The sequence below is a fragment of the Cygnus olor genome, chromosome 1 (assembly GCF_009769625.2).
Source record: "Cygnus olor isolate bCygOlo1 chromosome 1, bCygOlo1.pri.v2, whole genome shotgun sequence".
Lineage (NCBI taxonomy): Eukaryota > Metazoa > Chordata > Aves > Anseriformes > Anatidae > Cygnus > Cygnus olor.
Genome location: NC_049169.1, coordinates 15,920,202 through 15,947,566, shown reverse-complemented (window position 1 = coordinate 15,947,566; position 27,365 = coordinate 15,920,202). Strand labels below are relative to the sequence as shown.

At 41.3% G+C, this 27,365-nt stretch overlaps 1 protein-coding gene across 3 annotated transcripts; it reads left to right on the top strand.

Annotated features, from left to right (window-relative positions):
- Nucleotides 1-1,166: 1,166 nt before the first annotated feature.
- C1H12orf40 (chromosome 1 C12orf40 homolog) lies at nucleotides 1,167-22,098 on the top strand. Of its 3 annotated transcripts, none has more exons than XM_040544717.1 (13): nucleotides 1,167-2,108; nucleotides 3,940-3,979; nucleotides 5,697-5,832; nucleotides 6,551-6,683; nucleotides 7,461-7,527; nucleotides 9,295-9,495; nucleotides 11,897-12,003; nucleotides 14,630-15,159; nucleotides 15,386-15,458; nucleotides 16,121-16,178; nucleotides 16,715-16,781; nucleotides 17,878-17,960; nucleotides 18,537-22,098. In XM_040544717.1, exons 1-13 carry the CDS (start codon nucleotides 2,086-2,088, stop codon nucleotides 19,155-19,157), a joined length of 2,139 nt encoding a protein of 712 aa, XP_040400651.1. In that variant the 5' UTR covers nucleotides 1,167-2,085; the 3' UTR covers nucleotides 19,158-22,098. The 3 variants fall into 3 exon arrangements, with proteins under 3 accessions (XP_040400651.1, XP_040400650.1, XP_040400652.1); XM_040544716.1 differs by having other exon boundaries at nucleotides 17,866-17,960; XM_040544718.1 differs by having other exon boundaries at nucleotides 1,168-1,713; nucleotides 17,866-17,960.
- Nucleotides 22,099-27,365: the final 5,267 nt, after the last annotated feature.

The window sequence follows — 27,365 nt, the reverse complement described above, 5'->3', positions numbered from 1 at the left end:
CTCTGTCTCATTTGATTATACAGGAGTTCAGTGAGGATTTAGTCAAAGGTGGGTGCCAAACATTGCATGGTCAATCTTTCAACACCAGCCTTCCTGATGAAACATGGTCTTCCATCAGATAGTACACTGGTTTGGACAGCTTTGCAACATTGCTTTTAACTAGAGCTGATCTGATAATGAAGCAGCAGGTCAGAGGAGAAGACTCAAGTGCGGTAGGACTGCAGCTGCTTTATTTTAGCAGCAGGTGGAAAGCTGTTCTGAAGAAGATGCTGCATAATACTTTCTTAACAAAGAAACGTGAGATGTAGTTATATTGAAGAGTGACTTCATAAAAAAGTTAGAAATACAGGAAATCTTCAAGGGTCTTTTCTTCTTAATACTTCAGTTCCTGAAACACTGAGGAACTCTACTTGTTCTCTATTCACTTCACTTCCCAGAGAAGTTGTTAAGCTCCATGAACCTCATTATCATGACCTTTTAAAAATGAAAAATAATGTCCTGCAGTTTTTTGAAAGTATTGCATCACTCCCAAACTCAATCAACTCTTGAAATTTTCAAATGTTGACAGTCAAGGTGCAATGTTTAGTTATATGTGTCTCAGGTCTTATTTCACAGTTTACTTTGCCTTCAATGAAGAAAGAATTCTTTGTTTTATAACCATTCTAATTATTTTTTTAGCTTTATCTGCAGAAATTAATTTCAGAAGTGGAAGATTTCTTGCATTAAAATATAACTGTCTGAAGCTGCCACATCACTTTTCCTGGATTCTACTGCTGTTACCTACCAGATTCATTAAATCACACAGAAAGAAAAGTGTAGTGCTTTCCTTTAAATCCAGATTATGCTGTGTATAAAAGTAAGGGTGGTACAGAAAATATCAATAGCATGTTAGAAAAACAAATGTAAAAGGGATTTGATTATGTCACACCTGAAACTGCCTTTTAGAAATAGTATTAACAAATTAAATATTTACACTAGGTGGAAATACAAACAAAATAGAAAGGATTATTTCAAGTAATCAAATGAGTTTAATCTTTCAGTGTCATCTGTCATAGTAGCTGTAGAGTTGCGCATACAGGCAAACACTACAGATGTGTATTTTACACTGAAAATTTTAATGTAGTAGTGCTACAAGAAAAAAAAGCATATTAATCATAAATATCTGGGATATCACAACAAGCAAAAAACATTCTGTCCAATAACTTTATTCAGTTTAATTGGTAATATGTTAAAGAAGTAAAAGACATTTTCATTTTTCTAATCTTATATCCATGGGTTCTATAAACACTCTTATCAAAATTAAAAGAAAGAAAAGACTTGGGTCATATTTAATAGTAGGCTCCTTAAATCTCTCTGAGCACTCCACACATTGTTGTACCAATGGCTATCCAGCATTGACACCTCAAAAATGTTAGGCTGAAGATATCTCAGCAAAGGGACACCTTAGGAAAATATTTATATAAAATTGTAATGGCTGTTTTGTAAGTGGCAGCAAATTGCTTCAAGGACGAGGGTGCCTGCTAGTAGCAAATACTCACTGATTCCCCCCTTGCCCCCAAAATACCTGAGGAAGGGCAGGGTGGGAAGAAGAGTGCTTACCTCTTGCCCTACAGATGATGCCAGTTGTAGCTGTGGCACCACAAGCTGGGCCTGCAAGACAAAACATCAGCAGCTGTGTAACCCCCTCCAACAGCTGTGAATTTGATGCACATGGTACAGTGAGAGGATTGTGACTCCCCCACAAAGGGGCAATGGTTTCTGTCAGCGGCCTGTATGGAAATGGAAGTGGTAGAGGAATGGGGTCTGTGGTAGAGGAATGGTGGCGGCAGCCAGAGCTCATCCCTGTCCTTCTCCTGCTGCTGTCTGTCCCTGTGGCACCCTCTCCCTCCTCTCCATTGGCACTGGGCAGCCTGGGAGCATGGAAAGCGGCTGCCCTGTTGCCTGTTGCCGCCGGGCAGGAGGCCGCTGCCGGCGGACCCTGCGCACCCAGGCGGGCGGCACACCATCCCTGTGGGGGCCACTGCCTGCCCCCCCCATCCCCAGCACTGCGCAGAGCAGCCTCTTCTGCTTCCTCTGTGGCTGAAAATGAACTGGGTCGGTGGCAGCCGGTGAGTGAAATTTCAAGAGCTGCCAGAAATGGCTCCCTTTGGAGAAATGGAGCTCTACGTTTCAGGCCCGGTGTCCCCTCAGAGACCCACAGGGCCATGGGGTGTGTGGCAGACCCTGTGCCCCCTCACAGATTGGGCATATTTCAGAATCACTGAAATATTAAAATAATCACCAATAGACTGGTAACATTAAAAAACAAGTATATTCAGTTATTGAATAAATATTCAGTTTCATTGGGTGCCAAACCACCCGCCTATCTATTAGAAATTTAAACCCCACAGGTTTTGTCAGCATTTGAAAGTAGCTTTGCTAAACACCATTTTGTAGTCATCCTGACAGTATATGCAGAATCAAACTAAAATAAGGCTTTACGCATCTGGAAGTCTTTCCAGAAAAATGAAGTTTCTGAAAGCTACCGTGGCAGGTTGATCTTGGCTGGCCACCAGGTGCCCACCACACATTCCTCTCACTCCCCCTCCTCAGCTGGATGGGGGGAGAAAATCCAATGGAAAAAACTTGTGGGTTGACATAACAGCAGTTTAAGGAAAGAAAAGGAAAGGCTGTATGTGGAAGCAAAAGGAAAAATAATATTCTGTACTTCCCATCAGCAGACAATGTCCAGCCACTTCCTGGGGAGCAGGGCCTCAGCACAAGTAGCAGTTGCTTTGGAAGACAAATGCCTTCATAACCAATGTCTCCTCAGTCATCCTTTCTCCGACCTTTTATTGACACCATACGGCATGGTCAGTTTGGGTCAGCTGTCCCAGCTGTGTCCCCTCCCCACCTGTTGACCCCCTGAAGACTACAGTCTTTGGGTTGGAGGGACAGCCCCGGTGCAGGGCCAGCACTGCCCAGCAGTGGCCAAAACACTGGTACGGCATCGATGCTGCCCTTGCTACAGGTGCAGAGCACAGCACGGCATGTGCTGCTGGGAAGAAACTTAATTCCACCCCAGCCAGAGCCACTAGAGCTGCCTATGTGAGGCAGTTCATATATTTTGATGCACATATGATATACATATTTGATATGCACATGTTCAGAGTGGGTGTGTGTCCCTTCCAACTCAGGATACTCTATTCTGTGAGTGTTATAACTTCAGGCACAGTATGAAAAGAAAAACAAAAGAAAAAAGAATGTAATTCCAAGGAGATATTCCATATTTCTAGCTCTCAAATAAAAGTGCTAATCTTATTGACACAAACACTGCAGCTGTATTCACCACGCTCACAGTAGTGACCCAGAGCTCCTATTTTATGCAGTGTCCTGCAACCAATCAATTTAAAACTATGTTTAACAAGTGATATGTGTAGTTTAACTGTCTCCTATACAGCACAAACAACGGCAGCTCAATAAAACTTGTAGTAACAATCTTTTTAAATTATAATTTATTTTTATTGTGAACAAAATGTTCACAATATGCTGTAAAGTCCTGAAAGGTAGGAAGTTGTGCTGTGCTCCTTTGCTTTCTTTGCTGACGTGGTTTTGTAACTGTGTTGCAGCATGACGTAGGAAATTAGAAGAATTAAACATATTGATGTAGATTTCTTATAATGTTTTAAGAAATTAAGAATTGATGATTTCTTGCATTACAAGTTAAATGCCTAAAAGCTTTTCCTTCTGAATGTTCAATATATTTGATCAGATTTGAACCAGGATCAGTCCAACTGACTTCAACAGAGTTATATTGACTTTACTACCTGAAGGTTTGATCCATTGTAACAGAACAGAATAATTTGTGTCCAAGATTCTTAATAGCATTGATGTGTAACTCAGGCCATGACTCAAGATCACACTTTTACAATTAAAAGAATAATTATTTGCATCTTTCAGGAGCAGAGTCATATTAAAGCAGGAAAGGAGAAAGCAAAAGGTAATGTAGTAAAAGGTAGTGTAACACTTGTAACGTGTTTGCCTGACTGTGCTTAGCTTTTAGAACAGAAGTAATTTCCTAGGTTTACTACACTGAATTCCAGCAGGAAGAGGAGGGAGTAGGAGAAGGCATGAATGAATACATGAATGTGCCTAATTTAAGTTTTACTGAATTACTTCTGTTACTATATTTTGCTGGTATGTGCTGACACACAGGATTGTTTAAAGCCTCACAAAGACGACCACATGGTCAGCTAGCCTAACACATATACACAGCACTTTTTTCTGGGCTACGTAAAAGAATGTTAGGTTCATTGATGTACTTTATTCTGGCACTCACAAAAGCAGGCCGACTTATTTGTATTTTGAATCTGAAAGTGCAATAAAAGAATCAAATTTATGTATTTATACCTAGCTTAGCAGAAGACATTTCAAACAGGGAAGGGGAAGAAAACAGTACAAGAAGACAGTTATAACTGTAGTAGAAGTCAGTTTTCTCCTCAGCAGCTGGGGAAAAAAAAAAAAAAAAAAAAGAGAGAACATTATAAGGAAGCCCCACCATCAAAGCTGGTACCATCCAATGCCCAGAGCAGATGGAGTGTCATGTATATGAAGAGGAATAACAGGCTGATGATGGTGTGGAGCCAGTCTCTGAAATGAAAACTCTCCACCTAAGAGACAGTGGGAGCAACCAGCAGATCATTGCCTAGTCTCTTGAAGGCCTGTGAGTACTCAAAATACCTGTTTTCTCAGGGAGTCATTGATCTAAGCTGCATCATGTACAGCTATGCAATTTGCTTCAGTGTAGGAGAGAAAACAGGAAAGGATCCAAGTAATTTAGTACTAAATTGTTGAACACAATGGCGTTTAGTACTAAATTAGTGAAACCAATGGTAAGTTTGTAATTACTGTTACACAATTAATAATAATTCAGTAATTTAGAGGTAATGGGACACAAGGAACATGGGTAAATTTAAAGAGTATGGACTCCAAAACAATATAAATTTTGAAGACTTTGAAGTGGTTATATGTATACAGAGACTGTGGGGTGATTATTAATATTCTTCTATGAAATGGAGATTTTATTTCCTAAATGGCTACTAGTAGTATTCTAGGGTTACGCAGAATTATCTGCTTGATGTGTGGAAAGTGGTAGTCATAACTCTTTTTGTTCCTTGCAACATAAGGCATTTCTGAAGTCCAAGCCATAGAGGTTTTTCTTCTTTTCTTTCTCTCTCTCTGTCACAAGACCTTATTTATTGCGTCAAGGAAGACAAGTTTAGAAAACAATACACTGTTTGTGTCAATATAGATAGCCACGTGTATGTAATCGTGCTGATTTATTTGCCTACTCATTTATAAGCTGTCTAAAAAGCTCAGGTTTATTTATTTTTTTAAAAGACTTTTTCTTTGCAGGATTTTGGTAAGTCTTTTATTTTAAAGAAACGCTTTTAATGATCATACACAGAGGTTGAGGCATGAGTGTTTAAGGACTAAGTTTTTGTCTTCAAGAGAACTGATTTATTTTGAATATGACTGAATTAAAATAGCAATCTTTTTCAAGTTAATACAAATAAACTAAATTATAATAGAGTGTGAATTTGGAGAAATTTAATCATGTGTTTTTATTATTAGGAATTATTTCAGTATAATTATATATACTGCTAAAGTGTTATGAAGCTTATGTCAAAACCTTGTTCTCTCTTTTTTAAAAAAAGGAATTCTTTGAAAAGAAGAAACTTAAATCAAAGATGAAGCTTCTGGAAACATCATCTCCTAAAAGTTCAGCAGTCAGTTTAGATCTTCTCAATCTATATGTTGTCAACCAAATATCAACCAAAAAAGACAGCACTGGTGAGTTCAGGGTAACAGTGTTCTGACCTCACACTTAACCCAATTAGTTATCCTTTATTATTACTGCTATTATTTCAGTTCTTCTTTTTCCATTGCATTATAACAAGTCATATTTAAAAAAATAAAAAAATTGAAGTTATAAGTAAATATGAAAATAATGACTGAATAAAAAATCAGGGCCAAATTCTGTTCTTAGGAACCAAATAACCTTGGCTACTACCTATTTCACCTTTAAAGCCTTGCACTCTGATGCACCTTCCTCATTCCGTTCATTAATTTTACCCTATAACCATTTATTTTTCATTTTGTCATTAAATGGGTCCATTTATATTCCACTGCCTTATTAATAATTTTTTTTTTCATTTGGAATAGTCTGTCAGTTCTACCCAAAGTATCTTTCTTAAAATCTGTTATTAAGATTCTAAAAAAATCCCTACAACTTGAGTCCTAACTCTTTTCCTCTGTGAGATATTCCTGGACTAGACTGGGGAGCACTTGCTGCCCTATGCTCAGAAATATTAGGAGGTGACTGAGCAGGGCAAGAGAGCCTGTCCATACACCTCAGTTGACCATAAATAATTTTATACTATGCTGCCATATAGAAGAGAGCTCTTACATTGCTAGTAATAAAGAAAGAAAGAAAGAAAAAAAAAAGGGGGCTTTAAATGGATGGCTTTCTCCAAGTCCAGCGCTGACATTATAAATGTTTTCATTACAGTGAACCTGAAGAAGCCAGTTCACATTGATATCACTGGAGACTTAAAAGCTCCTGTTAGAAGGTACAATCTAGAGCTTCCCAAGTCACCGCTGCATAAACAATATACAGCAAACTTAGACCTCATCCAGAACAGGTACTTGTATAAAACAGGCAGTAGTTAAGCTACAATGAAGTTCTGAAAAAGGTGTTTCATGATATACTTTCATCTGATTTCTAAAAAAATTAAAAGGAGTTACCATTGCAGTGCAGTGGAAAACAAACCTGATAAGGATCTATTTTTTTGTGTATTTATTAACATGAATGGAAGGGTGTCACTTTGGAGGCAACTAGATAACTGGGAGAAGAGGTTTAGGCCAGTACTGTAGCACAGAATTATGGAGAGGAAGACTGATCTGAAACTGATCAATCTCCTGATTATTTGATCAACTGATCTCTTTTAGGCCTATGCTCATGCATGTCCTGCCTTGAAAGGACTGAAAAAATGTATATTTGGGGTATTAAGTGAACATAAATATAGTATTCTAAGACAAAGAAGTTTCGTGACGCCTTCTGACATTCCAGTGATATTCCTATTATGAGAGAATAAAGAAACATTTAAATTCAAAACATGAAGCTGAGAGATTTAAATATATATGTACTTCTTTACTTGTATCAGATTGTTCATGCACTAAGTATATCTCACAGAGAAGACTATTCAAACAGCATCTTCCACTTACACCATTTTCCTATCCATTTCAGACACCCTTATGTGACTGATTCACAGACTTTATGGTTAAATCTGCTTAAAATCAAGCCCTTTGTAGACACCTGGAAAAATATTGTTGCATTTCTTTGAAATTAATACTCTAGTTAGGATGCTTTAATCTTACAAATCTCATATTTCATGGGCTGTTTTTATTAATTTTACAAGGTTACAAGAGCAAGTATTGGACAGCAGAAGGCAGCATCTCTTAGAGAAGGGAAAATACCAGCATGATGTAAGTTTATTGTTTTCGCTGATCTCAAGGTAAAAATATGTACCAATAACTGTATTTTTAAGTGATTTTTCAGTGATCAAATCTCATGAGTACTGAAACATGTGAAGACTTCCTCCTTAAGGCTACATTAATGTTATTTGCCAGTCATGTTTTATACTTTTTCCTTCTATTACCTTTCTTCTATTATTCTATTATTTTTCTTCTATTTTCACATATGTAATGAAAAGCTCAACTTGTTTTAGGCATTTTCCAAAATGCTCAAGAATATCTGTGCTCTAACTAGTTGCAAAGGACAGAAGTTATAGGAAAGTGACTGAGGCCAAGATTAGGTAAATTAAAAACAATATGCATAACATAAATTGATGAAATGTGAGGAGTATATGCAGAAGTGGGTCTTTAAGAGAAACTTATGTACAGTGGATACAATTGGGAAGTTCACACTCTCATTGAAGTTAAAGTGCATTTTCTATATCAAAAGCAGGATTTTTTAACGATGCATTCCAATGCTGTGTAAAAAACAAAGAAAAAGTTAGAAGATAGTTTAGATTACTCAAGCTTGCTTGATAATATAGCTCCACTGACTCCTGCTGCTTATATCAGAAACGATTCTGAGGAGAGAGCAATTAAAAAAAAAAAAAAAAAAAAGCTCACTCAGTATTGTTCTGTATCTTCTTTGCCCTTTCATGTTGCCAAACCATCTTTTGCTGGAGTGAAAAAGATAGATGTGTTCCTAGTTGTGTTCCTAGTTCCTTTTGAGTGGGGAAGACTTGCTTAGCAGGGGTGAAAATTTATCTGTCTAATGTGTTTCAACCAAGATCACCATGAGGTGCCACTACTTTTTTGGATATCACATTAAGTCAGCCTTCTCTTACTACCCTTTTTCCTCTGTTGCTTGAAGATATAGAGGCCATATTTCAAATTCAACATGGCCAGGAATAATGGATCAAAATGACAGCTAAGTTTCTCCCCAGACACTACCGGAATGAACAGATTTATATCATTTCATCAAAATGCACCGCATGATAATGCAGTGCACACACAGAAAGTAATGTATAGATCAAAGAATAAAGGCCAAGTCCTGTATATTGCAAAGAAATGTTTTAAAAAGTTTTATGAGGTAAAGTGTGTCCCATTAAAATAATTATGATATATCTGCTTTATTAAGCAAAAAAACGAGGCTATAATATTCATAATTTAGCTTTCTAGAAACAGTCTGGTGGCACAAGGATTTTGTGCAGTTTATGTACAAAGCTTTTGCATTGCATTAGTTTCTTGTATTGTTTTCACTGAATAAACTGGATTACAGGCACTGCTTCCATGTAGCAGTGGTTGCAGAAACATTCAATGATTTTTTTCTTCAAATTTCTCCCGTGTTCTGATGTGCTTGAGATAGCATTGTTGGTCTCACAACATGCTGGAGTTTTCTTCACAGTGGAGTAAAATAATTTTAATTTTCTACTTAAGAACCAATTCAACAGATCATTTACCTAAAGCTAAAAATGTATTTATACCCATCTCCCCTCAGGATAACATTTGTGTGTATACTTCAACTTCAGTAGGTACTTAAGTGTTTTCCTGAAATAAACCCTTACTACTTTATGTTTTTAATGAAAAAATCGTATCAGAATACATGATTTTTTTTTCCTGTGAAAGTGGTGTATGTGGAAAGAGATGTAAAAGATATAGAAAGGTTTGATCTTTTTGAACTTTATGCTTAGATCAAAATAGTCTTAGATAAATTAAATCTCTTTGCTATCTTTTATCTAGTTACCACAAGTAACAGAACTATCTTATGCTGACTCTAGTATGGAACATGAAGACAACATAGCAACAGCTTTTAGCACCTGTCCATTGTCCCCTTCTGTTTTTTGGTCCTCTAACTGTGCACAGTTTTCAGAAGAAAATTTCAATACAAACCTGATGGGCAACCCTTGGGAAGAGACCTATGAAGATAAGCAGCAAAACCAGGTTTGATTAATATTTTTCATTTCCTCAGAATTATTTTTAACTAAATTTTATTTATTTGGGGTATAGAATTAGTGTAATGTTGAAGCTAATAACAAACAAGCAACATTTCTTGTAGGCTAGTGGCAATGATTATTCTGTGTATACAAATATATTTCTTTTAGTGGTGTGAAACAGCCTCAGTTTGAGCCAAATTTGCTGAACTCTCAGTATTGCTGATATTTGCAGGAAGGAAGTTAGCCACATACTGCGGCTGTCTTTTGTTTCTGGTTTGTAAAATTGCTTAAAGAAAACTGAAGTACACTACAGTTATAAATACAGCTTTCTTGACTGTACAGTTAGTATAAAAGGGTGTTGTATGATCCCAGGTGATAACCATGCCCTAAGGAAACAAGAACTTCTATAGCTCTGTCATCAGCAAAAGGAAACCAAGGAAAATGCTGTCCACTGCTAAACAGAATCGATGACCTACTGACAAAGGACACGGAAAAGTCTGAGGCAACAGAGACCTACTTTGCTTCAGTCTTTTCTGGCAAGGTCTGCTCTCTGGCACGTTTTCAAGCCCAGGATTGGGGAGAGACATAAAAAACAGCAGTGAAGCAACAGGTTAAGGAATCGTGAGTAAACTGAACACAAACAAATGCATGGGACTGGACAAGGTGCATCCAATACTAAGGGAGTTGGCTGACATCACTGCAGGGCAGATGCTCATCATCTTTGAAAGACGGTTGTGATCAGTAGAGCTTCTCAGCAGCAAGAAATACAAAAAAGCTATGCCCATATGCAAAGAAGACAAGCATGATCCAGGGAAGTTCTAGATCTTCAGCTCACCTATTACAGAACCAGACCTCCTGGAGGTCATTTAAAGTTGCATGAAGAACCAGAAGGTGACTGAGAACAGCCAGCATACATTGCCCATGGCCATGCTGTGCCTGACAAATCTGATTAACTTCTGTGATGAAATGACTCGCTCTATGGATAAGGGTCAGCAGTGAATATTATTTACTTTGACTTTAGGAAGGCTTTTGACAAAGTTTACCTTGTGGGATCCTTGTAGCAAAAGTGGGGAGGAATCAACCAGAGGAGTGGATGGTAAGTTGGGTAAAAAACTGGCTGTACCACCATGCTCAAAATAATTGTAAAGACAATTATTTTATGTCTAGTTGGCAACTGGCAGGGATGCCCAGGATTTAATAACAAGTCTGAAATATCTTCATCAGCAGTTTGGATAATGGGACAGAATGCACCCTCAGCATCTCAGCAGGTTCATAAATGACACCAAATTGACAGAGTGGTCATTACAGTTGGAGGGCTGCTGCTCAGAGGGATCTTGACTTGCAGAAGGCCAAAAGAAACCTCATAAAGTTCAACACAGATAAACAGAACATCCTGCACCTCAGAAGGAATAACTCCACACATCTGTGTAGGTGGGGGACTGACTGAGTAGGCAGCAGCTTCGCAGAGAAAGACCTGAGAGTGCCAGTGGTTAACAAGTTGTACACAAGTCAGCAATGCACCCATGCAGCAATAAAGGCCAACTACATAAAAGGCTGTAGTAGAAAGAGCATATACAACTGTCAAAGGCAAGTGATTATTCCCCTCTGAAAAGCATGTGTTAGAAGGCATCTGAAATATTGTGTCCACTCTGGGCACTCTTAGCCCAAGACAGAGATCAACAAACTGGAGGAAGACCAACAGAGGGTCACAAAAATTGCTAGTGGATTGGAGCTTATGATAGACATGGGGAGACTGAGCAAAGAGGGTTTGTATAGCTTGGGAAAGAGAAAGCTGTAAGGGGATGAGGTAGGGAATCAGACTCTGTCTTCCAGAATCTAAATAGAGTTACAGACAGGACAGAGTAAGAGGTGCACAGTGAAATGACAAGAAATAAAAGTCACAAGTTTAAACGATGAAAATTCTGCTTGTATAGTAAAAAGTGTTGTCACAAAAGTAGCTAAACACCAAAATAGGTCATCTAAGGAGGCTGTGGAGTCTCCATCCTGAACAATCCTGAGCAATCTGGACTAGCCTTGAAGCTGGCCCTGCTTTGAGCAGGAGGTTGGATTAGATACCTCTTGAGATCCCTTCCACACAACAGCATTCTGTGATTCTGTGACCTTCGGTGGAATGTCAGCTCTTTCCAGTCTATCCAGCTTGTCGATATTATGGGAGCATGGAATGCTTAAAAGGGCATTTTGCATGCTAGCAGTGACATGTGAGTACACAAAAGTATGAATTGTATGGAACTCAGTTGGGCTGTAATGTTTTAGCCTTTACTGTAAAGATAAAAAGAAGTAAAAACAGTTGGAAATCATGTATATTGTTTGCAAACCCAACTTTAAAGTTTAAAACACTATAACTATTCTATAAATTCAGGGTTTGACAGTTTTGATCATTTTCTCAGCCAGGAATTATTTCGGATCAAGACCCTTGGCTTTCAAAACACCCAAGCCAGTGTATTTTAAGAAAGTCTGATACAGTGCCTTTGGAGCTGTTCAAGCCACTGCACAGGTAGGCAGTGATTTGATATTAGAGAGAGCAAAAATCACAGTAAAGTAAGTAAGGGCAATACCTGCAACTTATTGTTACTTGATTTTTCACAGATTTTTAGGGCTTTTTAAATAGAAATTAAAATTAAATGAGAAGACTGAACATACAAAGCTGTTTAAATTTGCAGAGAGGCAGCAAACTGTGATTTTGGCAGGTTCTTGGAACCATGGTCTGTTTTTTGCAATGTTGCAAACAGAATGGTATTTCTCAATTCATCCACAAGCATGGATTCACTGACAGGCCACGGGGAGGGTCGCTGCTGCCACTCTCATTAGTTCTGGGCACTGTTGCAAGCACTTTTCTGATGACCTTGATGTTGTAGCAATTGAGCAACTTCTCCACCTCCATTGTTTATATTTGGGATTCCAGGAGCAAAAACATTTACTCTCCTTCTCTTTCATATGTGATTCTACTATAGCTTTTTCTTTTTCTTTTCTTTTCTTTTTTTTTTTTTTAGAATTGATTCAAAAATACTTTCATGAGAAATACACTTTGTTTCTAAAAGAACAGGCAGAAACCTAGGATTGCTTTCTCTTTACATTTGCTGATTAAAAATCTTTTAATCACAGAGGGTTTAGGGCCAGAGTCATTTGTACTGAACAGTATTTCACTGAACAGTTTCTTTCTAGGTGTTATTTCCTTGTATCTAGGGATCTTACAGGGCTAACTTTCCTTTATTCTTTCTATTCTGTTAGTCTGCTGTCTGATTGAAAGTTCATGTCAATCTCTGGAGAGAGCCATAAAAAGACCATACACTATTCTGCAGCTCCTGAAGTACCTGCACTCTGTTTGCCTGGGGGGTCAAGGCACTGGGTAGCCCACTGACCACGATACCTTGATGGACACAGCAGCCTCCAGTCTTAGCCAACATAACTTTCTCACTTTTCCTAGCTCCTCCTAGCTTTCTGCAGCAAAAGCTAAAGTTAGGATAATGCTCACCTTGCCGTATATCTTGGTGACTTCCTGATGAATACCTTGATGTTAAAGCCCTACATAATCTTATCTTGCCTACATCTCCCTTTTAATTTCTCCACAGGCCCTCAGGTCTGCACTCCCCTTAGTCATGGCACCTCTCACAGTCCTCCACCCACTCATGGCTCACTGACAGTGTGAAATCTCCTTTCCAACAGCTCTTCAACTCCATTTGTGTGTGCTTTCCTTGTTTTGTTTTCACTCATTATATCCATAAATTCTTTTACCTTAGTAGCTGTCAACTCTCCTGGGAAGGACGTATCTTTCACAGTATGTGAAAAGCATAAACTTATACAATCATTTAACATAATTGTAGCATACTGATGATGGAATCGATGTGCATACATCTGAGAGCTGTGACCCCTCAAGTTCATTAAATATTAACTAAAAAATTGTAGGTGTCTTGTAAAAAAAAGTCTTTCACTCTGAGTAGTGCTTAGCCATTTCCTCATCTACTATTATCTTTTACTTAGCATTACAAAATGTTCAGCTGGAATTGCTCCACAAAATGTTTTTACCTTCCTCAGTTGTATCCAACTTTCTCTAGATACAAACCGTATTATGTTTAGTCTTTTAAAACTGATTCATGGGTACTTTCTCCCTTAAGTTCTCTAGGATCTTTTTCCAGTTCCAAGTATTTTCTGATCAAGACATTACAGTTTTTTTAAAAAAAGTTTTCACTTTACCACATTTCAATTTTCAAGTTCCACTGATAGCATTGTCTTTTTATTATTATTTTTGTTTTATTTTAATAAAAGGCATGTTTTGAATGTCCATGGCCATTTCTGCTAATTCTCTGCATATATAAATCTCTTAACTCTTCACTCAGATTTTCTGAAATGTCAGTCAAGAGATCAAGCCTAGAAAGAAGTGGAAAATGTTAAATTAATATCCAAATAAGTGAAAGCATGATAGCTTTCGCACTAATGATAAAAATGACAGTATCCTTCAAAACCACTACTACCAGAAGTGGGGGAGGTAAGTATGGGCAAAACAAAATGTCTGACTGGCCTCCTGACTGTGGAGTAGAAAACCTCTGTGCTTAATTACGATTACTGGCCTCAATTACAAAAAAAAGTCATCTTGCTGAAGAGACCAGGAATTAAACAGTGCTCAGATCTTGTAATGGGCTTTCAGTACAAGAGTGAACTGTAGCCTTGAAGAATAAACTTTTTATGAACTGAAGAAGCTGTCTACCTCTTCTTTTTCTTCCTTTCTTTTTTTTTTATTTTTTTTTTTCTTTTTTTTCTTTCTTTTTTCTTTTTTTTTTTTGATACAGAGTGGACTTCTTTGGTCAGCTGAGTGGAGCAGCAGTGACATACTGTGGCTGATTTTATAAATCACAGTTTCCTACTCAAGGATATGCTCCATGTCTTGGCACGTTTGGAGATATCATGAAACAGAACTGTTTAAATCAGCCTTACTGTAATGTGGAGATAAAATACAGGCACTCTTTCAGTGGAAATAACATACAATCAGGACAGAAGCAAGTGTGTTGAGAAGCAAAGTCTGATTTTTTTTTTTATCAAGTTGATCATTTGTAGTGTTAGCAGTTAGTATTTTGCTAATTTATATACTGAGCAAGCTGTGTTTTTTTAATTCCCTTCCCCCAAAGGCTGGACTATATGAATTCTGCCAGGAAAAATCCGGTGATAATGACCAGTGAAGAATCAGAAAACAGTGAAGGAATAAAAGAACCATTGTTTGGTGTCGTGAAAGAAACCACAGAACGGAAAGCTCCCCAACATGAAAGTGATTGTCCCTTTCTGGCACTGTTTGAAGATGAGAGCCAATCAATCCATAATAATTCTTCCACAAGACATTTTAATCCTTTTGTTAACCAAAGCAGTACTGCCAATTTTTTCATTGATCTTGAAGACAGAAATCAAATGACCAACAGAGATTATACTTATGATACTGGAGAGGCTCATCCTGCAATTAAAGCGCAAAACAAATCCATAGACAGACACCTGAAAGGCATTTTCACAGCTCCAGAACAGGTTTTGTGTAAAAATAACAATGCCTCACTTGCAAGCTACCAGAAAGGCAGCTTTCATAAAACCCACCTGCAGGACTGTCATGAGGGACAGCACTACTTTGTACCATCTGGCAACAAAGAAAAGCCTTCAATACTTGAAAAAAGTGGTGAGTGTCAGCATTTTAGGGACATATGTTCTACGTTTTATTCTTCTTTTCGACATGTTTTTTTTAAACAGAGGTGTGTCTGCTCTGACCTAAAACACGTTATGAATCTTTGTGGTGCAGCAATTTAATTTTAAAACAATTATTGTTAGAAATTGACAGAAGTAGATATTTTCAAATTATATTTATGCTACTGCATTTTTAAAACAAGATTTACTTTTGATTTTAGAGACATTTGCTTATTATCGTGATCAGCAGATTAACTTAAAGGAGAATGTGCAGAACTATTCAATAAACAAAAGGTGAGTGCAGTAAAAATAGTCCATCTATTAACTAGTGACAACTGCAGACACCTTGCTGAATTGCAGAAACCCTGGCTAAGAGGACCTGAAGGCAAAATTCTAAACAATATTACTGAAGGCCTATTCCAGTGAAAATAATAGTGAGTAATGTGAATAAACTTACGTGCATGTAAGCCCTTTGTACATCTGTCTGTAATAACTAAAGAGGAAGATTCCCCGCAGTCATACTGTTGTTGTGATTTTGTTCTCTAAAAGACCTTGTCTCCTTTCACTGACTACAAAGGAAATTAGTGTCTTCCCTGGGCCAAAGTTAACATACGTGAGTGCCCCGCCTTTTTCATCAAGATAGTTTTGTCTCAGAGTGATACATAACAAAGCAGTGCTGTCTTCAGTCAACTCATAATACATTTTGGATTTCAACAGAAGTGAAATTTGTTAAAAACAAACAAACAAACGACAACAACAAAAAAAACAGTTTCTTGGTGTTAAATCTCAGGTTCATAAATTAATTGAATTATCTCAGTAGTGGGAAACATTTCATGAGTACTGAAGACAAAACAAAAATTGAATGCAAAAAAGTCAGCAGTAGTGACTTTATTTCAGAAAGCAAGTAAAAGTACGGGGAAATCACTTATCAGAGAACTCATGTTTGCATCCCTCAGAGATGAGCCTGTGAAAGAAGCAGTCTGGAAACAGAATCAGCTCTTCGAATTTGAAGAGGTAACCTTTTAAATATTATTTTTTTTTGGCGTTACCTACTACTGAAGTGTTTGCACCATTCATTTGGGGTGAAGAAGGAATATCCACAACAGTTAGAAACTGAATTTAGCTTCTCTGAATTAACTTACTTGGAATCTTCTTGTCCTTCATGCTTTATATGAGGAGTCCAGAAAGAACAGCTTCTAGTTAAGTGGTTCAGCTAGTCCTTCCAGGTCCATAATTCACATGGTTTGATTCACACCTAAGCTGATGCCTGAAACGCAGTATATAAATTACTCTTTACCCTAAGGTCTGACTCTGTGGCAGGGTACAGAGGTTATATGCAGGATACTTCAGCATTATAATGGAGCCCTATGCCATCATACATATAAAATCTCCTGTAGATATTTTGCCTGTAGAAGTCACTCAGGTGCATATGGTATTGCTCAGGTTTTTTTGCAGTGAGTCCTTTATGTAATAGAAAAACAGAATGTTCCTCACCTAACCTGAGGTGCTGAACCAGCTGAGCCCTCACTATTAATGCTTGTTTTCGAAAGTTTGCAACAGCACAAGAGGAAGAGTGTAAGTTGGGAGTGAGTTCAAACCTTCACAAGATGAAGAAAGGTTAGTACCATTTACATATTATTAAGTCAAAAATCAGATTTTTCTCTGTATATGAGACTGAAACTTACTTTTAAAGCCAGGGAGAAGTGTTTTCATCTTTGTAGGATGTTACATTTGATGAGGGTTCCTATTTTTGATTGATGCAGCACTGTATAAAGACCATTACCAGGTAACTAAGTATTAGCTTTTCCTTGAAGAGAGAAATTCAGATGGTGTTCTTTCTGGTGAGTATTATCCACATATTTTTCATTGCCCCATATCCTCCAAATTTGTCCCCTAAATGGAAAAGCCAGCTCTAAAAGTAGGGTTAGCTTCAAAATAAATAAACAAATGCATGAGAGAGGTCAGGTGGGTTAATCTGAACATCACAGCTCAAGTTTACAAACATCACCATTTTGTAACAGGGCCAAGTAAATGCCAGTCACCGTCTTTCTTTCTATTCCTGCAGATCTCCACTGGTAGGAAAAAAAAATCTTGGACAAGTCTTTTATATTATTTAATATGTTCATGAAATGTTTCTTGTTTCATTTTACTAGTCTAGTCTTTACCGATCTTTATTCTCTGCCACCAGACTACGCGGCGCAGTTCAACATGTGCGCAGGGTGAGGGGAGTCAGCAGAGAGATCCCACATCCTTTTTGCTCCCGCAGTAGCTGTATGGGTCAGCTGTGCTGGCTGTATTTGCAAGCAGAAGACCTCTCAGAGGCCTCCAAGAGAAAAACTGGACCATAAGCCCACATAACTTGTATGGTAGCCAGTGTGTGCAGGGTTTTTGCTGCATTCAATCCCTTCCCCTGCTCTGCAGAACCCCTCCTCTTGGGTAGCACAACGCTGCTGCCAGTGCAGATTAGCAGCTTAGCTTTAGCTTTGGGACACCCGTCTCACACATTCTGCTGTGATATGCTGTCTTGAGAGAAGGAGAATTGACTCTTGCCATATCCCAGACTGACCTTGCTAGCACTTTATTCCTGAAACGGTGTCTTAAAACTGCTTCAGAAGCAGTAGTTATGCTTAATTCTGCAATCTGTGCTTGGGAGTTGGATGTTTGGGGAATATTTGGTGAGTAACTTTTCCTTCTGTTTGAGCTCAAATTTCAGATGTGGAGTCACCGCTCAGCAGCCCCTCACCCAGCTACTCTCCAAGACAGACAGAAAGCTGTTTCAGCTCTAGTCCTGACATGGTGAGTGCTGCTCCCTGACAAGTTTACAGGGGTTCGTTTGAATGGTATCTGTATGCCTGTGCACATCTAAGGGTGGATGCAGCTGGAATCTTATTTATGGTTTTGTTTCATACAAGACAACTTCATATGTGAGCAAAACAAGAAATGATTAGATGTAAATTTTCCTAAGTATTTAACAGCCCTGTGGTCTGATCTCTTTACAATACCAGGCCTAGTGGAATTACGATAACACAACTGTGGAAGGATGCTAAGCAAGCTTCTGCTCCCTTCCTTGGTGTGTGGCTGCCTTACTTTAAGTGCCAGTAAGGGAGGAGGATTTGACACTATGTGTGTTTTCAGCCATTACTGAACACAAAAAGGCCACACTATATAAATAAAAAATCTGCATGAGAGGAAAGATCCACCTTACCCACCTTCTTTCCAGCAAAGGCCAGGAGCATGTTCCTGCAGAAAGAACACAAAAATCCAACAGACAGTTCTGGCCTTTCAGTTTATTTCATAATTTAATTGTGAGTTGATTATTAACTTAGTTATTGAACTGTTTTAACAGTTATTCACACAATTCTGTTCATACAGTCTGAAGAGGAAGACACGGCCAAAAAGAAGTATGTGGACAAGCGGTGTTTCCAGATAGGCAATGCCAACAACACCTCAGGCTCAGCAAGCAAAGAGACCCCCAAGGCCTCTCACAGTGGATCTGAGCCTCTCCAGCTCTGCAGGAGTTTGACCAGGGTAGGAGAGAACTATCTTCAGCAGAGACACACTAGTTCACATGCCACAGAGGATGCAAATAAAGACCACGCTGCCCCAAGCGGGGGCAGCTCCTTACACCAAACCCGTAAAAAAGAGCACGCCACTGACAGTCCAAGGCGTGATGGTTGGTCACAGACTGAGAGCTGTGCCCCAGCAGCAGGGAAGGTGGATGCTGCCACCCAGTGTGACACCATGCGGCTGTGCAGCTGCGGGAGCTCCCTCCTCCCCGCCCGCAGCCCCGAGGGGCTCCCTCCTCCCAGCACCGCAGGCACCGCTGGAGGGCACAAAATGCCAGAGCATGAGGCGCTGCAGCCTGCAGGCACAGGCAGCGCAGCAGGAAAGGCAGCGCTTTCTTCTGAAGCCGAGTATCTGAGTTTGGCTGACAGAACAACTCTAGAGGTTCTGAACTACATCGATGTCATGAAGGAGAGAGAAAAGCAGTGACCAAATAGAATGGCACGCAAAGGATACAGAAATAATACTTTCAAGTTTTGTCTTGTTCTCAGTAGGTTTAATTTAGTTGTCATATCTTGATTTTTCTAGCCTGGCTAGACAAAATATTGTTGCTGTTGCTTATGACTTATTGTTGTTGCTGATAAATTACTTTGGATCTCTATCTACCTTCTCTTACTATGGATTTCTATAGATCTCCAACTGTTAACAACGGATTTTACAATAGCTTATTAAACATAAACCTTAGGTACTAGATTTGCGTTCCCACCATATACCTGTAGGATTCTGTGGTTTGAGGATGAATTTGCTTCTCTGGAAGGTAGTGTAGGGATTTTACTTCACTTAAGACACATTTGATGTGACTCTTAGTTCAGAACTACTGTCTGATTTTTATCCATTTTAACAGGCAAACTAGCCTTTGCCTTATGTTTGTACTAACCATTAAAATGAAAACATAAAAATGAAACAGAAAAGGCATATCTGCGCACATAAAATAAAAGGTACTTTTAAAGGAACTAATTTATTAATTTTTAACAAAACAAACAAACAACAAACCCAAATGCTTAAACTTCCTTCCACAGCAATCTATTGATTCATTCTCTGTTAATACTGTTAATACTGACTGTTAATATTGACTGTTAATACTGACAAATCTTTTATGTGTTTGTGTTTTGCCAGCAGGTTGAAAATATGGAATTATTTTTTTCCTTATTCCAGTATTCGTTTGAAGCTACACATAACAAATAAAATTTCCTGATAATATTGTTTCTAGGTTATATTCTTTCCATTTAAAATGGTTCCTAGTAAAGATGGCTCACTGTGTTACGGACGCCTTCTGATTATATTTCCATACATCCTTACATAAATGTATGTAAGCTATGTTACAGGCTAGTGCTTACACACCGCAGGAGACTTGCTCGTATGAGGTTAATATGTTGTGTTTTATCCCTTGGAGCCAGCTGTTAGAAGATTCAGGGCCCTTATTTCCACCAGGTCAGTTTCTTTTATTTCTACATTTTGTAATGAAAGGTCTTGTGGATGTGGATGTGTATCATCCAGCACCGAAGAGCTCCTTCGCCATTCTTTGTCTCAGTTCTTATCATCAGACCAATGGCTATGTTTTCTGCTGGGTTTTATATTTGAAACTAAAAGGCGGCCTACATTGCTGAACAGTTTGCAGGTTTATGTCTATGCCATGTTAAAAATAGCATCTCTCGGAAATGTCAGTGGACTTTTTTCTTCACTTTGAAGAAAATAGCATTGTCTTTTATATAGAAAAATTGCATACACAGGAAGTGGCTTCACAGCCGGACTTCTGAAATGTGGAACTATCATTTAGCCAATTCACCGCCCACTTCCTAAGGCTTGACATAAGCAGATTTTCTTTTTTAGGTTGCCTCAATTTATTGTCAAAGCAAGCTCCCTAGTCATTTCTTTAGCTGAAACTGCAATGATCATCTTCTTCACAGGGGGTATAATTTATCTGAATAATGCTCGTGATTTGCTGAAAGCTCAGCAGTTACCAGTATTTTGTGAGGCACAGTTGTTCACTCAGCGTTATGAAACTTGCTCAGACTGTGCCACACCAGCCTGTGATGGCTGGAATCAGGACATTTCCAAGGCAAGCACTGTCCCCGCTACACCCCGTACACCACCTGGCTGAGAGCTCTCTGGTGACTGTGCTTTGATGGTGCTGAAGTGACCCATCCCGACGCAAACGGTCAGTAACGTGCAGTGGGAGAGATATTCATGATTTCTGCTAGAAAGGTACCATTGCTGGGGCTTTTGGATTTCGTTTTGTCTTGCAGTGAGTGAAGCTACCCAAATTCAGGCGGATGCATCTGATCTGCAGAGCGAGGCAGACTCCCAGTCTGCTCCGGCGAACCTACTGGGCAAAGACGGCAGGCCAGAACTGGGAGAAGAGGACTGGTAGCACCGCGTGGACCAGTGCAGGTGTTTCAAAGGAAGCAACACCTCCTTAGTAAGTTAGTTCTCACATCTCACACAGTTTAGGGCCTCTCAGTGGCTGTAGCTTATTTTCTCCACTGCACTTAAGCCACTGTAGAGAAGCTTTTAAAATCTGCCAGGTCTCAGCCTGGATTGCACCATTTCCCAGTAAGGGCTGAAAATATGCAGCTTGGAGCCAGACACAAATTTTCTGACTGCATGCAAGAGTCGCACATATCTCTCTAATACGATAATTCACCACTCGGGATATGTCAATCAAAGCAGACCATCGTGTTCCAAAGTCTTTGGATGAGAACCTATAAAATCCAATTGCCTTGCAATTTTTACCTGTGATTGCAAACCAACCGCAAGGATAAAAACTATCTCTGTAGCGGTATGTGTGCTGGTGATGATGATAAATAAAACAGCATATTCTTTTTAGCCACTGGAGAAGTATTTTAAAGCATTTATGTGACTCTTATTACATTAGAAGAGAACCATGCCTCCTCCTTATCTCAGTGTCAGTCTCCCACTGTGCTCAGGAGCTTTCTTTCATCTCTGATTTCTTGTGACTTTTTGGGAGAGCTGAGCTTGGTTTGGCAGGACTCTCCTCTGTCTGGAGCGGCAGCCTCCAATCCTGATTCCTTCAGGTGATATTTTAGCAGTTGGTGCTATTTAGCCACCAGTACTTACAACCTTCAGCAATGACCATCACCCATCATACACATCCATCACCACAAGCTTTCTCTGAGGCAAGGCTAGACACAGAGATGCTCCTTTTTCATCCACTGTAATCTTCCTGGAAGAGTGATAAGCCTCTGGGGAGGCCACAGGAATGTACGTTGTTTAACTGGGTTCAGTGAGAATCGATTGTAAAATGAGTTTTTCTGGGGAAAAGGACAGAATTGTACCTGTAATTAACCAAAATTAATTTGTTAATTTGTTGTATTGGCACGTGAACATTTATAAATAAATATGGATGGAAAGACAGATTCTCTTACTGAATATGTTACCCTGAGCTTCAGTCCAAAGCAATTTTCATGTGCAGCTGGTAACCTGTTTTTCCTGTAAAATCAGCTCTAACTACAGTAACGTGCAAGGTAAGCATTCAGACAAAGTTTTCTGGGCAAACACCACCAGGACCTTCATTTCATTCCTCGGGCAGTGTGTAGCTGGGCATTATTACGCCAACAGCCTCTACGAACTTTGTAGAAATCCCGATTTCATTTTTGCGAAGGATTATCATCGTGAGAAATGAGACGCTTAAGTCTTCATACAAGTGATTATTTCTCAGGTGGAAAGTGTTTGTGAATTGGCTTTTTAAGGGTTTTAGCAGAGAGCTGATTTAGGAAGAATGAGGTTTCCTGGAAAAAGTATTAACTCTCTGCATCCAAATCCTCCTCCGTCCCCAACAAATCAAATGACATTTCTGCTACCGTTCTCCAGCCTCTTTTCAGATACGGCTTCTGGCAGGTTGGAGGTGACAGTCTCAGTAATCTGAGTCAGGGCTGGCTCCTCCAGCAAGGTCTCACGACTCCGTGAGCCAAATACCATCCTCCCTCCCTCTCACCTAGCCACAACAGCCTATGGGGAGCCCAGGTGCAGCAGCCAGATGGCTGCAGAGGTGCTGGCATACCAGCTGTGTGCGAGGGGACAGGGAATGCTGCTCCAGAAGACATCAACAAAGGTAAGGCAGGAGGCTGCAAGGGTGCCGTTGTACTATTTGAGGGTCAGAATAAAACATTTCCAAAACAGCTGTGTTTGTGCAAGCTTGCAGAGAGAGGGCTGTGATTAATGGCAGCGGTGTCCTGCTCAGCACACAGGGGTTGGTTTGGCCGAAGGACCCAGAACCGTGGCCGCTGATTTGACAAGCTGATACATCATCCTGCAGAAATGTACTCTGTGCCCTGGAGTGGATTAGTTCTCGTGAAACAGGAGGTCTCTAAGGGGTTTTGGTCCCTGCAGATGGACAGATTTTTGGAGAGCCTGAGCCTGGGTGAGGCTGGTGGGGACCTCTGGAGCTCACCCAGTCCAAGCCCTGCTCAGAGCGGGGCCAGCTGGAGCTGAGCTGTGGGCTGCAGCAGCTGCTATCACCAGGCAGGAATAAACCACACCAATGCCCTCAGCGCCTTCCTGTGAATCCCACCCACCATAACATAACGTGACATATGGAGAGCACTATCTCATCCACTGCCAGGCTGGGGGTGGCAGTCATCCTCCACCCAGCTCACAAAAACTTTGCTTGCCCTTAATTCTTTTCCACCACTCTTAGCCTTGGTCCCTGCCTGTGAGAGGAGAGCTGCAGGGATGCCAGTGCCAGCCCAACTCTGCTCCGATGCCACGTGGTACAGCTGCTTCCCCCTGCCCCAAAGGTACCCCGAAGGCCAGAGGACAGTGCAGAAGAAGCCGTGTGTCATCAGAGAGTGGCTCTGGCTGCAGCCATGTCTTGTGGCAGTCCAGGAACGGGGCATGCTGTCATATCAGACATCCTGGACAAAACAGGATAGCACTCAGCCGGGGGTTGATGCCATCCTGCCGTGAAAAGATTAAACCAAGCACCAATTTAGTAGCAAGGCTTACTCCGGAGCATCACTTCCCAGCAGGGATGAGGCCACCCACTGCCGGCCACTTTGGGGATGGAGAAGTCATCTTGTGTTAGCAGGATGACACGTTATGGGGCTGGCAGTGAGCCGCCTCTTCTGCTGTGATGCTGAGTGAGTGGCAACACTGAAACAGGCTACAAGCAAATGATCAGCAGTTGGCTCCATTTAAACAAAATGCACCAAAACACACCCAAGCTTAAGGGTGCTGCTGTTCAGGAGGAGGGCCAGAGGTGCTGTCAGGGCTGGCACGGGGTGCCGAGGGCTCACCCTGTCCCGGTGCAGTGGGGAAGCCAGGGGCAATCCTCTCTGTGTATGTGCTCTTGGGAGATTAAGCACTGAACTAATGCTGCTGTGCCCAAGAAATGTCAAAAAAAAATAGAGAAGAAAAAAAAATGGAGAAGAACAAACTTATGAAAATCTGAAGTCTAGATAAAAACACATGGTACAGAGAGATTTAGCCTGTTCAATCTGTTTATCAGAAGGAGATTGAAAGGAAACCTGATTACTGCATGGAGGAGGCAACACAGGGAGCAAATGCAGGCACCACAAGGCTCTGATGCTGTCGATCTGCTGACCCCTCCTGGGCTCTGGCAAACCCCTGTGTGCCATGATGTGTTGGCAGCGGCATCACAGCCCCACGCTGCCCTGTCCCTGCCATCTCTACAGCCTGAGAGCTGGGGGCTGTGATGGAGAAGGAAGGGGGGAACCACTATTCTCATTGCTGCGAGTGTTTGCCATGCAGCAGGGCGATGTACGCTTAGCCACTTTGCCCAGCTCGGGCATTGCCACATGGCGATGCTTGTGCAGGAGCTGCTGCATCCTCGGGAGCTTTCCCAGTCCCAACCCAGCTCCTGTCTTCCACCTTCACCTCTCGCCACCCTGGAGAGATGCACCATTGTGCAGTGGTGTCACAGAGGCGCCGTGTCCCTGTGCTGTCACACCACCGGCCTTCCCTTGTAGCCCCCACCCTGCTTCCTTCCTCACCTGCTTCCTTCCTCCAGCCCCTGTTCGGGATCTGCTCTTTCCACCCTCGTTTCCTCGGCAACCTGAGCCAGTCTCAGTTTCTCATCTGGTCTTCATCACCGTTAATCCAGCCCCCTCAGCCTGCTCGTGCACCTCCAGCCCTAGTGGGACATGAAATGCTCCTCTCTCCCTCAGACTTGGACCGCCCCTAGCCAAATTTCCACCAGGGACGAGCACGTGGCTCAGCACCTTGCTGGAAGGGGGCATTCATTTGTCCTCACTCCTGGATTCCCTGGGGGCTGCAAAAGCCTTGCCCCTCTGTGGGGTCAGCCCCAGCATCCCATCCCTGGCACCCACACAGCCTCTGCAGGGAGCGGGGACATGGGCTGGAGGTTGTCCTCCCCTTGTACCCTGTATGACTCCTTGTGCGAGGCTGCTTGCTCAGCCTCATCTCTTTTTCTCTGAAGAGCAATGCACAGAGCAGGGCTTGCTTGGAAGTTTTCCACCCCTTGGCCCGTTCTTGTTGTGACAAAATGCACCCTGCATGGTGATGGTCCCCCCTGTGACAGGGCCGCTGAATGTAGGCCTTCTTTCTCTGTTCATACTGTGCCCGTCTTACAGAGCTGCGTAAGATGCCCTGCTTTGATTTTTCAGCGTTACGGATTCTGTTAGCACTCCCAGGGGATATCAAAGTCCCCAAAATCAGTGTGCTAAGTCAAAGGGCTCGCTCATGTGACAAGCAAATGCCTGCTTGTATCCTCCTGAAACCCAGACCCCAAGATGTCCTAAAAAACCAACTAACCAAACAAAAGCTCTGCCTCTGGAGCCCTCTCACCCTCACCGTGGGCAGCCCTCGGGGGGCCATGGGGCAGCTGGCGGGATGGTGCTGAGGGGCAGTCACCAAGATATCTCTCCAAACAGCTCAGCACCACTCCGCTGGCAACCACCACAATCAGCAAAGAAAGGTTGTTACGTTTCACCCTACCTTTATTTCCTGCTGGTGCTTCCTCCCACTTGCAGCAGCCCCAAAGCAGGCCCGTGGTGCCAGGCCCGCAGCAAAGGCCGCCCAGCACCCCGGGGGCGGCCTTGGTGCAGATGCAGCAGCACCCAGCCATGATGTCCGGGGGCCAGACCCTAAAAAGCTCACAAAGACTTGGGAGCAAGTGCTGCTGCATGCGGTTCAGCCCAGAATCACCTCAGCAGAAATAGATCTATCAGTAATTGCTTTGTGAGAGTAGCCGGAGTGGAGGAAGCCAAAATGCGGAGTGTTTGACAGCAGGGCCACCAGCTTTTCATTACCCCACAAAACTGCTGTGTGGTTTTGGTGACAAGTAATCCGAACAGCAGCCATCCGTCACCTTTACAAGCACTATCGGCCAGAAACCTAAAAACATAACCTGTCAGAGTAACTGATTAGCCTCCTCTCCCTGTCCCGGAGATAAGATCCAGCACAGACAGTGGCCTGCCCAGCGCTTTCCTTGTGCCTCCATCTCCCCACCAGCGGTGCTGCCGCCAGCTGGGAGCCCTGTGCACGCGGGGCCAAAAGGCCACACAGCTTGGTCGGGGTGATGCTGAGCCTCCCAAGGGCTCAACAGCGGGTGGACACAGCAGGGAGGAGCAGGACCCATTTCCACTTCATCTAGAGGGTCTCCCACGAGGGTCTTCTATCAAATTTCTTAATAAAACACACAGAGCTAGATATGATCAGTTTCTGCCCTGTCCCATAGGTAATCAAGTCTGAATGTATAAACTGCTCCAAAAATCTGCTCTGTTTTTGGGTAGAGGACACTGAACCCCTGTTGGTGGATGTCAGGACGCGGTAGGGAGCAGAGCCCCCTCCAGCCCCAACCCCACGCTAGAGTTTTCTGTTTTCAGTGGTGAGTTAAGGAGACACTTGGGCCACCCGTGACTGTGAAAGGCCACAGGAGGCTTTTCAAAGAAGTACATAAACCCCATTTCCCTGGTCATCCCTCACCTTGGTACTTAAGTCGTCTGCCCCTCAGTGTGAGCTGTAATTAATTACAGCCCTTAGCAACTCTGTCCCAGTGTGCCACAGTCTCTCTCTGGCTTAAAACATATTATTTAAGACCACACCAATCACATTCAAAATTATTCTTCTCCTTCACTTATTTCAGGCAAGCCTGTTTTAGCTCATTTTTCTGGACAATGCCATTTTACATCTCTAAAAGGCGACCTGAATACCCACACAAATAAAACCTTGAGAAAGATTCTGTAATTAAGTATCTCACCTTTTATTTTGTTCATTTACACTTCTGGCACTGACAATTCTTTGAAGATATTTACTTTTATGTAAAGACCAAACTTCATTAAAGCAATCAGAACAGAGGTCAATTAAATAATCATACATCACTGAAGTTTCAGAAAATGTACAACACTTTCATACATTATAGGCTTGACTGGTTGCAAAAGGAAATGGCACGCTTGACATTGTTAAGAAATAACTTGGACAACCTGACAATTAGTTTTGCCAAAACCTGTTTTGTACTGAACACCATACCATGTGTCCTGATGGCACCATATGCATGTTATTACTGAACACAAAAGTATTTATTTCTATCAATTTGGTCTCCAATAATGTCCCCAAAAACCTTAAATAGAATTTGCTGCAGAAAGATCCGGTTGATGCTTTTGTAGGGTTGTGAGACTCCAGATGAAAAGCAGACAC

Coding starts and splice junctions, on each gene's coding strand:
- C1H12orf40 (XM_040544716.1), top strand. CDS start 2,086: ATGAACTGGGTCGGTGGCAGCCG. Junction 9,496..11,896: donor AAGATAAGCAGCAAAACCAG/GTTTGATTAATA, acceptor TCATTTTCTCAG/CCAGGAATTATTTCGGATCA. Junction 16,179..16,714: donor AGCTCTTCGAATTTGAAGAG/GTAACCTTTTAA, acceptor TGTTTTCGAAAG/TTTGCAACAGCACAAGAGGA.